Raw genomic sequence first — 15,191 nt, forward strand, 5'->3', positions numbered from 1 at the left:
ATGTTAATTCAAGAATATATTAAAACCAATTTTTTTAATTCAAGAATATAATATTTTTTTATAAAGCGGAATGTACCGATGTAAATGGGACTAACGTGTTGTTGTTACCATAATAGAACCGTCCGATTATTTTCTATAAACTGAATGGGTGATCCAACGGCTATGGATACAATGATTTTAGCCTTACAAACAACAAACAGAAAATCGAAAATGAAATTTTGAATAAATTTCAAACATAAAACAAAGCAGTCTTCGGATATTCATAGGCGAGTGAATCCTTTGGCCCTCCTTTTTCTCTTCCTTTATTGATCCATCTCCCAGTCAACTCGGACGGCCAAACCACCAAAGTCCCCCTCACATTCTCCTTCGTCTGAAAACCCTAATTTCTTCATCCTTCTTTCATTCACAACTTAAATCAACCAAGTCTAATTTAATGGAATCGATTAGTTCAAATCTTTACGATCTGTTTTTAATGTCGTTACTTTATTATTAACAATATCCGAAATTACCCTTTTTGTTTCTTTTCGTTTCGTTTCGTTTCTAAATTTGATATGTCTTCGGAGATCGAGGTCGTCGAAGAGGTTGATCAATCGTCTCAATCGCAGAATCACCAATCAAACGGCGTCGTTGTCGATGAAGAGAGTCTTCGTAACGACATCTACACGGCTGCCGCCTATGGAGATTTGGAAAAGCTTCACAAGTTGGTTGAGTCCGAGGGTTGCTCTGTCTCCAAGCCGGATGGATTAGGCTACTATGCTCTTCAATGGGCCGCGCTTAATAATCGGACCGCGGCTGCTCAGTATATCATTGAGGTGGTTTAAATTTTTTAATGAAGTATAGGGTTGATTGATTAATTTTTTTATTTAGGGTTTCATTTTATTGAATTGATTGCCTGGGTGCTGCTTATATGGCAGCATGGTGGAGATATAAATGCTGCAGATCATACTGGGCAGACTGCATTGCATTGGAGTGCAGTTCGAGGTGCAATCCAAGTTGCCGAGCTTCTACTTCAAGAGGGTGCACGGATTAATGCAGCTGATATTTATGGCTATCAGGTTAGCCTCTTCTTTTTTCATATATCAACCTTTGGTCTGCTTTTAGTTTTGGTTCTTGGATGAAAATTCAGTAGGATGTAGTATGTGCATCACATAAATGAGGCATGAAATTTTGTTCGTGTTTACTTCAGTTCATCTGTGTAGTTTATGACTTTACTAGATGCATGTATTTCTATGCACTGAATATTTTATTTCCATGAAGGCTCATTTTTCCCTAGGTTTGACTAGCTTTCCAACTTATTTTTGCTTTCTTTGCATGTGATATACTCTATTTTGTGTTCTGTATGACCAAATGAAAAAGTTATTTAGAAAGCTCTAGAATCATTACTATGTCAAAATGAACTCTAGTTTGCATTGAAAAATTAAGCGGGGCATAGTTTACATCTGTTTCCTTAAGTGAAAATAAGTACATTCGGAGTGGTTTCAGCGTACTTATATGTTGTGTGTTATGTGACCACTTGAGGAAGGTGTTTAGTATCTTGGACTGCATAAGCAGACACAGACTCACCATTTAGTGGATTATGACTAAGCAAATTTGCTTGATGCTTGAATGGAAAAATTTGATTAATTTCTATGCCATGAAAGAATTTCTTGATTTTTCTGCAGAAACCATTATATTCAACTAAAGATCACTTCATCTTATTAGATTCATGGATTGTTGGCCTTAATTTTTTGACTTTATGTTATGTGATATAATTCTATTGATGAAAAGCACAGTTAGCATCTTGACCTCGTGTTCTCTCTCCATCTCATACTATCAGAATGGTAAAATATTTAGCCATAGAAGTTGTTAGCCAGGTTAAATTATGGTTTTGTGCCCCCGAATAATAAAGCCAGAGTATGGAGGGATTTTGCAAGTGGGTGGTCTAGTTAGTGAAAAGGGAGTAGCACCATCTTATGTTATGCTATGATTTTCATTTAGTGTTGGGTGATGTAATTTGGGTAATAACTGCTTTTGCGTGGAATAAATTTAAACCAGCCCAAGGTTGCAAAACTCAAACCCTATTGCTAGGCCCAGCATCAGCCTTAAGTTGATATTTTCTACCTTCAAAATTCACTAAGGTGTACTTCCTAATTCAGAAAGCTATCTCATAAGTCAATTCTGTGTTTTGGCAACACTTCCGGTGGGTGGCTCTAATTTGTTTTGTGTCTAATTGTTAGCTTCCAAAGTTTTTTTTTAGGGCCTTGTGTTGTGCCTTGGGAGGCAATCTGTTGGGGGACAATTGGGGGCACAAAAAAGCAAATAAGATGTTGACTCAAAAATGGGAGGGCCACTTAGGGGAGAGGGCCACGTGGCTGAAGGGAGAAGAGAGAAAATGGAATAAAAAGGTAACTCTAGGTTAAGAAGAAAAGAAGGATTGTTTGCTGAGAATTCTGGGAAGGGAGAGTGTCTTGCCTCTCAGAAGCTAGACTATTCTAGGGAAAGATTTTGACCTCTCAAATAGCTAGAAGTGGGAGTGTTATAGTTTTTCTTTTTGTTTATGGGGGAATGTCCTTGTAAGAGCCTTGTTATTCTTGTAACCACAGCCAACATTCAATATATATTAGAACCGTCTTCTTCATTTCTTTGTCAATTATTTGGTTTACATTGGTTGAGAATTGGATCATTGCTGGCTTCCTTGTAGTTTTCAGTCACCAAACTTCACACCAAACAGGGGAGCTGTGTGCATCACCTTATTTAACCTTCACAGTGCCCCTACTTTAAATTTGTCTTTTTCGTACCTTAGGCTGCTAGTTGAGTAGATTCAAGTAGCGGTTAGGATATCTATTTAGAGTTTTATTTTTTTAAGCTGGACTTGGCTCCAAAATTTACTTGTTAGCAATACTGCATGTTACTGAAATATATGTTGTGTGTCTGATTGCTTAAAGCAACTCAAGAGTTAAGAGGGGTGTTGCAAGGGTGAGTGGCTTTTGCAAAGTCTATGTTTGGGAGATGGATATATAAGTCAAAAGGTGCAGAGATAATAAAGTAGTTAAAGAAGATGACAGGCTATCCAAAACAAATTAATACATAAAGGAGATGGCAGATAAGTGATCACAATAAGTAAGTGAAGTAGTGATACCGTTATGAAAATTATCAATTTACATCTCTATTTTCCTATGAGGAAAAAGAATGCAAGGGGGAGAGATGGACATGGGCTTCAAGCAGTGGGCACGTGGGGAAAAAACCCTAGCCCAAGTAAATATGGTTAAAAGCAACTAGCATTATCACCAGGGTGGTTTTGTAAAAATATAAGGTTAGGACGTAGTGTAGCAGCTTAATTCTATCTCCTACCTTCACCCTGGATCTGGTGTGATCTTTGGGACCGCAATAGTCGGGATCTATGCATTTGGAATAAGAAACCCATGGTATGGGTTCATGCAGAACTTGATGAGCTGAATTGACATAACATCTTTCTTAGTTCTTGCTCATATCTTTCCTGTAAATTCTTTAATTCTTTACTAACTATGAAGATGTTTTTGCTTCCTGCTGTTTTCTTACTCTGGTATTCTGGTGACGATGAACCATCCTTCTTTTGTTAAGCTTCAGATTCTTATGCATAGTGCAAAGGAATGTTAAGTCTTATGGATTGATATTTAAATATTAATTGCCACTTCAGGGACAGACTTATGTTCAACTAAGGTTCCTAGGCACATGTGATTAGTCATAATTTATTGTTCATTCTTGTTACCATACATTTTCTTTTTCCCAGCCTGTAACATGTCAAGATGGTTGCCAGTGTCTTATCAGAATGGGACAAAAATGATGTATGCATATTGATTGTTAACTGGACTTGGTTGCAGACTACACATGTTGCAGCTCAATATGGTCAAACAGCTTTCCTCTATCACATAGTTTCAAAATGGAATGCTGATCCTGATGCTCCTGATAATGATGGAAGAAGCCCTTTACACTGGTACATGGGAACTTTCCCCACACCTTTATGTCAGATCTTTTTGCACTGTTGAAATTGTTTAGAGATATTGCACCAAGTTTATTGTCCTCCCCAGTCCTCCATGTTTGGGTTTCATAGCTTTTCCTTGCTTACAACGTGCTAGAGTTGAATGCGCATTCTTTTCATGTTAGTTTCAATATATTTTTGTCCTTAATTTTGTTATATTAACCATTGAACAAAGAATTCTCTTGATTGTTTAGTGAAGTGATGATATTTATTTTTGACTAATTGAATTTTAGGGCTGCTTACAAGGGTTTTGCTGATTGTATACGCCTACTTTTATTTTTGGATGCATACAGAGGACGCCAAGATAAAGAAGGTAAGTGTTTGTTTTGCCTTGGATTTCATCGGTTAATTATATATAGAGTCAGTTTCGTCAACCAGGTCAATTAATTAATTACCCTGAGCATTGTTCAAATTCCATATGGTGCGGGAAAATTTTGATTTTTTTTTATCTCGACTCAAACCATCTTTGCAGGGTAATTTATGAATAAAATAAGTCTTATGGAAATAAAGCTAAAAGAGGGTGGTTAGTGGTAGAAAATTTAAAGCTTTCAAATTTTCTGGAATCTGGGCAAACCTCAGGGTAGTTTGTGAAACAATCTGTTATATCTCAGAAAATCTTTTGGTGTGTACAATTAATATATGTGGTTTCTGATCATTTTCTGTACTTGGATAAATTCAGGTTGCACTCCACTTCATTGGGCTGCTATTAGGGGTAATTTGGAGGCATGCACGGTGTTAGTACAGGCTGGAAAGAAGGAAGACCTAATTGTTACTGACAATACTGGCCTGACGCCTGCACAGCTTGCTTCTGATAAGAATCACAGACAAGTTGCTTTTTTCCTTGTAGGTGTTCCATAACACTTTACATTGGTTAGTAATGTTACTTTGACAAATTGTTCCTTGTTTTCTCATAAATATCCGACCTTTTAGAGTTAGGAGCATTTATAGTGTCAACATTGACTGATGAATGTTTATTGACAAAGGGACCAACTTCTTTTCAAGACAGTTGAAAGGGAAATTATTACTGTAATTTTAGACACGGCGTTAAAGTGGAAGAAAAGTATCATACAGCATTTACCAGGGTTGTACTTTAGTTGCCCAAAGCTGCAGACTACAACTACACTTGGTAGTTGATACATGTAGAAAGAGTGTTGGAAATCTTGTCTATTTGGTACTTTGGCTGCCCATTAATGATCATGTATCTTGCAATTAATGAAGCTTGGTGTTCTGTGATACCTTTTGTTCTTGTTCATATTTGCCCCATTTTATATCCTCATTGGATTTAGGATATGCTTTGTTCATTTGCTGACAGTTACTTTTATAATAAGAAATATTTGTGTTATGTTATTTTTAATTTTTTAACGTAAGATATTTTGCTATAACTTGTTTTATTTTTTTGTCTTTTCTCTACCTTACAAATTTGTTTATAGAGCTGAGAATAGCAATCCAGGAATAGTAGTAAAGAAGTTTGAATTCAAAGATAAAAGATAAAAATTTTAGAGGAAATCATAGATTCTAGGTATCACATCTCGAATTCCTTGCAGTTCTTTCTATTTTCCTCTGGTATCATACTTTGGGTTTGATATGCTTCACACTATACTTAAAAGGAGCCTTTAAGCTTCTGAAAGTTTTCGAGGATCATGATTTAAAGCATTTTATTGACTTGTTCTCCTAGTCTTACAAAATCTTGGACTGCCCTGTAGGAAGCTAGCACATTAAGCATGTATTTGTACACTTATGTCACTTATTAAATTGCTTCTGACTACCATGGTCTACATAAAAATGATTTGGAGAAAACAAGCTTCTTATCACTTGATGAAACATACAATTGATTTGATGTTGACTAGAAACACTTACTTAGAGTTGAGATGATGCTTTTTAGTTTGTGTGTGTGTGTGTGTATAATTTTTTTGTATAGCTGGCTGTTGCCTAGGTCATAAGTGTATTTTATTGCAATTTTTCATTTGACAGGGGAATGCTAGAAAGTTGCTTGATAAACGATTTGATGGGAACAGTACTCTTGGGAAGCTTTCAAAACTAGGACTTGCACCTATACTTTGGTGTTTGATTTTGCTGCTACTCGTGACTTATATGCATTCTGTCATCATGGGTATTTGCCCTGAGCTTTCTGTAAACATTCTGTGCCTTTTTGCAGATGCTCTTTTCACTTTTTAATGTTTTCTGCAGCATCAAATTTGCCGAAGTTAACTGCTGGCTTTGGCCTTCTTGCATGGTTGGGTGTTTTCCTAGCAAGTGGTGGATTAGTTTTGTTCTATAGGTGTAGTAGGTATGCTCTAAACGCTGTCTAGGTTTTAAATTTTGAAGCTGTAGTATTAGTAGGTTGAGTTGAGCATGTTTGCTGTTTTCCTTTTATTGTTTGTTGACCTTATCTTTTCTATTTGACAGTTTATTTGATGCCTTGAATGATGAAACTTGATTGTCCAACACATTGTTTTTATTGAATGTTGCAAAAAGTACGAATTATATTACCCTATGCATTTGTGGCCTCTTAACATTGTTTTATCAATGTTCAAATATTCCAGAAACCTAATCGTTGCAGAAACAGCATAAGGCCTACCTATGCAGTGGTCAAGACCTAAACAAAATATGAAACAGAAATCTATCTCAGATAACTAATTAAATCCTCCTAGAAGTGAAATCAACTATAGGAAAATAAAATCCAACCCAAAATAAATGGTTTCCTTAAATTTCTACTAAAATATTTATTCTAGATTTTTCATCTAATACTTTTATGCTATAGCAATTGGCAAGATACTGGGCAGATCCGTGGCCTGGCTATTATGTTGAGTTCAGTTATCCCAGTATGGAGATAAATTGCCCATGTTTATGTCAGGCTACCCTTTTTATGAGTTTCTTATTGTTCTTGGGGCTGCTTTTCATTAGATTTTTCTCAGCGTTAATATAATAAATAATGATTATTTATCCTTATGGTTATATGTTTACACAACTTTTAGGTTTTTTTAAAATATTAGAAAAATCTAATAATAATGATTGTAATTGGTCAGAACATCAACTTTGGTTGTAAACACTTTTGGAAAGTTCTGCCCAATCCTGTCTCTAGAGAAATATGAGGACATTTTTTAAGGGAAATTAATTAATTTAATCTTTTTTAATCATTTTATACAATTTAATCCACCTTTTATGCATTATGCGGATATAGTCAAGACTCTAACTTAATACCCGATTTGCCTTCATCCCTGACCTTAGAACCTTAACCTCTTAAACTTATTTTCATTCATGTTCTCATTTAAAAGTCAGTTTAAAATCAAAGAAATCCTACGTCAAAATTATCTTAATCTAAGTAAGTAGCATTTAATTATATTGTTTGTTATTTTGTTTGAAGATTTGAAATTGAAAATTTGAGATTTCTTTGTGTAGTGATGAATCCTACTTTGTTAATTCATTAGTTGTTGTGGTTTTTGTTGTTGTTTTGTAGTTAATTTAGTTAGTTATAGGAATGATTTATTTACATCAAATTTATATTAGAATGAAAGAATGTCTAGTTTTTGAGATTGAATTGGTGGAAAATAGAATACTTTAATTTTTTTGGAAATAATAGGTGGGTAGGCATGGGTTAGGCCATTTTTTTTTAAAGTCAAGTTTTTAAACTGTTTTGGTTTATTTCCAAATATATTAGAATTTATGAAGATTTTATGTTTCTAAAATAACATAGTAGTTTAAAAATATCATAACAGTTTAAAACAGTGTGAAAGTAAAATGTCATAAAATCCCCATAGATTCTCATATATATGGAAATAAGTTAAAATAGTTTAAAATTTTGAATTTAAAAAAATCCTGCCTACTTGTTTACTCCATTCCTACCTGCCTACTATTTCCAAAAAAATCGAAGTATTCTATTTTCCACTAATTCAATCTAGAAAAGTATGTATTCTTTCATTCTAATGTAAATTTGATATTAATAAACCATTCTTATAACTAAATTAACTACAAAACAACTAAAAAAAATCACAACAACTTATGCATTAACAAATTCGGATTCATCACTATGCAAAGAAATCTCAAATTTTTAATTTCAAATCTTCAAACAAAATAACAAACATTATGAAGAAATGCTACTTAGATTAAGATGATTAGATGCAGAATTTCTTTGATTTTGAACTGAGTTTTAGATAAGAATATGGATGAAAATAAGTTTGAGAAACTAGGGTTTTAAGGTTAGGGATGAGAGTAAAACGAGTGTTAAATTCAGGTTGTGACTATGTCTGCATTATGCAAAAAAAAAAGGTTAAAATTGTATAGTATAATTAAGAAATGTTAAATTAATTAATTTCCCTTTTTTTATTTTTCTAACCAGCTCTTACATTTATGTCATAAAACAATATCACATCTGAGCTTGTCTATGTTGCGTCAGACAACATTACATCTAGTTGGTCTTAACAGACAGGCTGTTAATAAATCAACATTGATGTAAAAAGGGGTAAACCAGTAGTCTTCACAATAGAAGAAAAATGAACATGGATTTAACATAGTTTACAAACTCCACAAAGTAGGACTATTAAAATCTTAAAATTAAGGTGCAGCTATCCAATCCTTTTGAATGAAGAAAAAGTCATCCCTTCAGATTAGTTTGTATCTGGTTCCCACAAAGAAGCAAGATCATGAACTCTTTTCAGTAGCAGGAGTAATGCAAGCTCCTAGTTGCTCTACTTATGGGTTCTAGTTTCCACTAAACAGGCTCAGCTTCCATTCCGTACTTTAGTTATCAACATTATGGTGTTATCTTATTTCTAGATTAGATTTTAACTAGGGTGGGTTGGGATTTATGAAGCTGGAAAAATATTTTAGTGTATTTGTTACGAACCTGGTGTGGAACTTAGACAAAATTGTACTGCCATTCCAGAACTACAATCCACTCTCCTCAATCAAAGAACAAGAACATAGAAAGATTTAGCGCCACAACCACAGTTCAACAATGAAAGAAGTTATCAAACTCAAGGAAGGATCTCAGCAAACTGTTTACTCAATGAAGCTTAGTACAGAACTCAAATGTAAAATCAAACAATGCAAGCTGAAATGTAAACTCAGACAATTGAAACGATTTGAATTCTGATTCTACTTGAGAAAGGCCAAAGCCTCACTTCTCAATTTATACAGTATTTATTAATTGGCTCTCTGTTTTTGTTTCCTGGCTCCTCGTTCTTGCTTCCTGGCTTCTTTTTTCTTGGCTCTTTGTTTTCTTCTCCTAGCTCCTCATTTTATGACTCCTTGTTTCTTTCTCTTGCAGCCTGTATAAACTTGTTGACTTGTTTCTTTCTTCTCTTGGTATAAACTTGTTTAATTGGACTTCTATCAGTATTCTTTTTTATCAATTTGATTGGCATAGTTTTTGCTTAAGGTATTTATTGAGTTTGATGGTTTTGTGTCCTAGGATAATTGGGCTGCTTAAATCTCACTTAATATGATTTAGAATGTACCATATCTCTTGAATGGTTTTTAATCTAATTTGATTGTTTTACTTCTCACCTTTTGTAGAAAGGATCCAGGTTACATCCGGAGGAATGTGCATGATTCACAAATGAAAGATGATGTGAGTTTTATTCTTTTTCATTAAGATTGTTTTAAGTTTTGTTTTTTTCCATGGCTTTGTCTGTTTTATTGTTTTTGTCTTTGGCCCTATATTCAGTATGTTTCTATTAGATGCAATCTCCTGTAGCATAAGAATATTTTTAACATGGTTTATATAATTCTTATTTTCTTACTAACATGATTGTACTTCATCTTTTACTAGGAACCTTTATTGAAGATTGAGATAAATAATCCTGCTTTGCTAGCTGGAAATTGGTCTCAGCTCTGTGCCACATGCAAGGTGCTTATTTCTGTCAAGTTTTCTGTTAATATGTGATAGAATTTAACACTTGCTTTTCCTCACTATTTCCTTATCTTGTTTCTATATTGGTATCAGATTGTGAGACCTCTTCGTGCAAAGCACTGTTCCACCTGTGATCGTTGTGTTGAGCAATTTGACCACCATTGTCCTTGGGTATCCAATTGCATTGGCAAGGTCTTACATTTATGAGTTAATAAATTTCACTTTTTGTGTCTTAAGTTACATCAAAATTTTTATTAATGATGAAGCATTAAGATGAAACACGATGGCAATGAAAAATCTTTAATGAAGATTGGAATTCATTTGATGTCGCATGCCATGTCTGTGGTAATAAACATCCTGATCAGACAAAGTTTAATTTCTTTCCATATCACTTGGCTGTTTGCATATCTTGTTGTATGGTTTAGGATGATATCATGGGCTAGATGCTTGCAATTAGTTTGTTTTGTTGATTTATGACATTTCACTTTGTAGTGTACTATTTCTCAAATTATAATTATTTTTGTTTTTTATATAAGTTAACAGCACCTTATTGGTTGTTCAACCTAAAATCTTTATGTTCAACTAACAAAGAGCCATAATAATACTATATAGAAGTAAAATGCCGGAAAATGTTTAACCTTTTCCTTTTTCAATTGGCTGTTTACAATTTGCTAAATGTGAAATGGTTGAGGATGATATCATGGTGGGTTGGTTACATCTAGTTTGTTATGCTGGGCATTCAACTTACTGGGAAGCTGTGCACTATCTCTTTATTTTATTTTTAAGTAAAACACTATATTGATTTCTCACTGAAAATCCTTGTATTGAACCACCAAAGAACAATAATAATACTTCATAAAAGTAAAATGTTGGAAAATTCTGTCTTGGTCATTACTTCCTCTTATTTGTCCAAGTCCTCCAAAGTTGTTCCCATGCCGTCAATGGCACTCTTGGCTAATCAGATATTTCACATCCTCTACCAAAACTTGGGCCAGTTCCATGTTTACCACCAAAGAGAGCATCACCAACTCTACAACTGGTTCTCCCAAATAGCTATTTTGTGAATCAGCCTTTGGCTGTTCCTTTCCACCACAAAAGAATGCTCATCAAGTTTATTTCATTTGAGTTCTGAAGGTTTGTTGAATTGCTACCATCCTTGAAGTTCATCTAATCTGAGGAACGTTATTCCTTGGTGACTATATACAAAACCCAAATGTTCTATTAGGGAGGACCTAAGTCTACTGCAGGTGATTTGGCAGAAACCCTAGAAAATGCCATTTTGTCTTGACCTTGTACTCCCTCCTGGAATGGTTTACTTTTTTTCTGCTGCTATATAGTGAGCTCTTTGATGAGCCACATGAAGTCTAACTAAATCATGACCAATTTATATTCAGGAAGCTTTGTTTACAGCCTCTCCCAGTTTAGTTCCATCTATGTACTATTTCTCAATTTGATGCCATGCATATATGAAAAGAAATTTGTATAGTGATGTAATATTGTGTCTTGTTTTCTCATTGTGATTGTGCAAGTTTCTTTTCTTAATTTGTTTATCTCACTTGATTGTTTATTTATCTGTAATGCAGAAAAACAAATGGGATTTCTTTCTTTTTCTTGTTTTAGAAGTTTCAGCCATGTTGGTAACTGGTGCAGTTACTTTTACAAGTATGCATCTAACTTGTTTGTGTTCATGGTAATATTTGAAGATATTGTTTGATTTTTTTTTCTTTTGGCTTAATAATTTTAAACTGTCTTGCTGGAGGCAGGAATTTTGACTGATCCAGTGGCTCCCTCATCATTTGGAGCATGGATAAACCATGCTAGCACTCACCATGTTGGGGCTATATCATTTCTTACTATGGATTTTTTCCTCTTTTTTGGTGTGGCTGTCTTAACAATTGTTCAAGCTTCTCAGGTATGCCTGTGCTTGTAGTAAGCTGCATGTCAGTATTTCACATGCAATGTAATGTGCTATAGTGTGACAATTTCACCAGATTAGCTTCACTTGTCTAATGAAAACTTGATTTAGCCGCTGGATCATAAAAATGTGTCAGGTTGATGTCCTTTTTTGGGGTGTGCCTATTTGGCTGTAATTATTAGTTATTTTTATAATCCCAATCATGTTCACTTTTGCATCATGAATGGGACAGTTGTTTATGTTGGTGTTTGTCTTGCATTTAAATTCCTTTCATCTCTTGTGCCCTTAAATCTTCCTTTTGGTTGTAAATTATTGTTTGGTAGTTTTTGTTCTAGGAGTTTACTATTTATTCTTGTAGCTTTCCTATGATTTTTTTATGGCAGACCTACTTGCTTTTTAAGGGAGAAGGTGTGTGAGAGGGAGAAAAGGTTTTAAATGGTGGACAATGTTACCTAATTTCTTAGCGGGCTGAATTCCCTTGGCTTGTCAGAAGAGTTGTGATTTCCTAAAAGATTTAATGTATTTCTGGGGTGATATAATACAAGGGGCCTGTTAATTTGCTCTATCCCTAAAAGTCTTTAAAGTTGGTAGACTTTAGTCCTGTTTACCTTGTGTCAATCAATGAATGCAGCCTTTATTTGCTTTATCCCCCAAAAGTTTAATTCTTTGTAGGTTGGAGATATTGGGCTTCAAATTAACCTCTTTTTATGAGGCTATGTCAATATCCTTAGTATTAATGTGGAAGATATTGGTTACAGTTTATTTGCTATTACTGAAGCAGTTTATGAGTGTATAAAGAGAAGGGATAATATTTAAAATTCATTTGAGAACATGTATGATCGTGTTGCTGAAATTGATTGAAAATTTTTTTAAAAATCTGGCATGGAGGATTAGGGCTGGATTCGAGCCGAGCCGAGCTCGGCTCGCAGCCAGCTCGGGCTCGGCTCGGTTTAGTTATGGACGGCTTGAGCTCAACTCGGCTCGGCTCGAGTTCGGCTCGACTCGTTTTCGGTTTGGCTCGACTCGTTTTTCATATCAAAACGACATCGTTTTTAATATATATGGATCAAAACGACGTCATTTTGTATAAAAAATTTAAAAAAAAAATCTATCGAGCCAGCTCGAGCTCGATCGAGTCGAGCAGAGCCCGGCTCGTTTCGGGCTCGAACCGAGCCGAGCTCGAGCTCGAGCTGGAGCTGGCTTAGCTCGAGTCCAGCCCTATGGAGGATGCTAATTCTTTGAGTTTGACTTGCCTCTGTCTCCAAAAACTTATATTTTGGATTTTGGATTATTTTTTTAGATATAGTATATGATGGTTAGATATGAATTTTTGAGTTTTATTTATTCCTGAAATTTTTATTCCATGTTGTATGGACGATGTACATCCTTTAGTAGTGCCAGCATTGTGTGGATAACTTGGTAACCTTTTGTGAATTATTTTTTCCTATTGATATAATTCTTGCTTTGTTTTTATCAAACTAAATGTCTACTTTCGTTTAATATCTTGAACTCTAAGGCATTGATTCCATAATACCCTGAGAAGCAATGAACTGTTTTTTGTATTGTGGCTACTAAGTCTTTAATAAGTATTATGTGTCTCAACCAGCTATGCAGTTACACTGAGCACAGATATTGTAGAGAATCTTCTCACCTGATGGGATGGAGAATTAAAATGATTGGGGATGCAGTTTACTTTCCCTGAACCATAGTATATGATACATTAGTTTTAAGCTTCAAACATTTTCAGTTAGTTTATCTTTTCCATGTGATATTAAAAAATTATGTTTGCAATGCAACTTGTTCTGAACACTTTGATTTATTGTGACAGATATCCCGCAATATAACAACAAATGAAATGGCAAACGCATTACGCTACAGCTACCTTAGAGGTCCTGGTGGTAGGTTTAGAAACCCATACGATCATGGGTGCCGGAAGAACTGTTCTGATTTCCTAGTCAGTGGCCACAACGAAGATGTGGAGTTGATTGAAGATTCTGCTGAAGGGATTGGAATGATGCAGATGTCAAGAAATTCAGACTTGCAAAATGGAGATGGCCATATGCATCATGCAAATGGCAATGGCCATATGCATCATGCAAATGGCAATGGCCATATGCATCATGCAAATGGCAATGGCCATGTTGCCATTAATTTGAATTCTAAGAACTCCAACACACTTCATGGCCACAGTCACGGCCATGGTAATGGACATGGGCATGGACATGTGCATTCCCCCCATTGCAGCCATGTTAACCATAGTAAGTCTAGATCTGAGAGCATCCCAATTGGATTGGGTCTTGGTCTCGGATGCAGTTCTGTGCGTTAAATTGTATCTGCACGATATATCGTAGGCTGAGATTCATGTGCATTGTGTTATATTATCAACATACATCAGCTTTAGCATCAACAGTTATAATGATTGTTGCTCTTTTTTGTTACCAAAGGGTGTTCAGTTCTTGTACACTTGTTTTCACTTTTGTGGATTAATTTAGTTGCTCTGCGAGACCTCCCTATCCCCTCTGGGTGTTTTTACATTGCACAATGTAAATATTAATGATGGTGGACGGCCCCTTATTTTAGCAGTAAAAATTTTTAGCACTTGTTTTCTTACCTATATTTACATTACATGATTTGGGATGTTGGGTTCTTGGTCATTGGAAAATTGGATAAGAAAGCACGTAGATTCTAGTTCTATGCTTGCAAGTTACAAGCAAAGTCTTGGTTATTTCTTGCAAGAATCTCCCACTTGTACATCATCAATTTTGTTTTCAGTTTGGGGTGCATCTTTTGTGTTTTAATTATTTGTCTAAATGTTCATGTGAAGGACAAAAAATATTATATTCTTGATTCCGTGGAGATAAGCATGCCAATGATGAATCTTGCCTTTTATTTTTTTATGAACTTGAAAATTATTATAATCTTTAGAGTTGTTTGGTTTCAGGATTTAAAAATTATCTTGATAATTTATTTTTTATTACTTACATTATCTTGTTTGGTTTGTCAATAATAAAAAATTATTATAATTTTTTATTACCAATGTTGATGTGATAGATAATATAGGTGGTAATTTGATTACTATTTTTTTCTTAGGAATTAAAAGATTACTAAGATAATTTTGATTTTATTATAATTATATTATTATTTATTAATTTTTTGAGAAAAATAAATTTATTTTTAATTAATATAATAAATAATATAAAAAGATTTACAAATAATTATATTTAAGTAAAATAATTTATTAATATTTTTTTATTACCTTCAATCAAATACTTATTTATATTTATTAAATTTTATCAAACATAGTAATTATTTATATTCGAAGATCTTTTAAATAATCTATAAGGTAATAAAACATTATATAAATCAAACGTTTCTTTAAGGTGTGTTTGGTTTGAATAATATTTTATTATCAAAATTGAAAGATTATT

General features: G+C 34.2%; 1 protein-coding gene and 1 long non-coding RNA gene across 4 annotated transcripts; both read left to right on the forward strand.

Annotated features, from left to right (window-relative positions):
• The first annotated feature begins 232 nt into the window (after positions 1-232).
• LOC123200449 (protein S-acyltransferase 24) lies at positions 233-14,377 on the forward strand. Of its 3 annotated transcripts, XM_044615646.1 has the most exons (14): positions 234-812; positions 915-1,055; positions 3,840-3,952; positions 4,231-4,310; positions 4,677-4,840; positions 5,969-6,107; positions 6,185-6,284; positions 9,512-9,566; positions 9,768-9,845; positions 9,942-10,040; positions 11,432-11,510; positions 11,612-11,760; positions 13,592-13,835; positions 13,890-14,377. In XM_044615646.1, exons 1-14 carry the CDS (start codon positions 552-554, stop codon positions 14,087-14,089), a joined length of 1,902 nt encoding a protein of 633 aa, XP_044471581.1. In that variant the 5' UTR covers positions 234-551; the 3' UTR covers positions 14,090-14,377. The 3 variants fall into 3 exon arrangements, with proteins under 3 accessions (XP_044471582.1, XP_044471581.1, XP_044471580.1); XM_044615645.1 differs by having other exon boundaries at positions 13,592-14,377; XM_044615647.1 differs by lacking the exons at positions 11,432-11,510; positions 11,612-11,760 and having other exon boundaries at positions 233-812; positions 13,592-14,377.
• Positions 1,063-2,617, forward strand: LOC123200450. Its single transcript, XR_006498570.1, has 2 exons — positions 1,063-2,117; positions 2,226-2,617. It is a non-coding gene; the product is annotated as an uncharacterized LOC123200450 (long non-coding RNA).
• Positions 14,378-15,191: the final 814 nt, after the last annotated feature.

This window comes from Mangifera indica, chromosome 17 (genome assembly GCF_011075055.1).
Source record: "Mangifera indica cultivar Alphonso chromosome 17, CATAS_Mindica_2.1, whole genome shotgun sequence".
In the NCBI taxonomy this organism is placed as follows: Eukaryota; Viridiplantae; Streptophyta; class Magnoliopsida; order Sapindales; family Anacardiaceae; genus Mangifera; species Mangifera indica.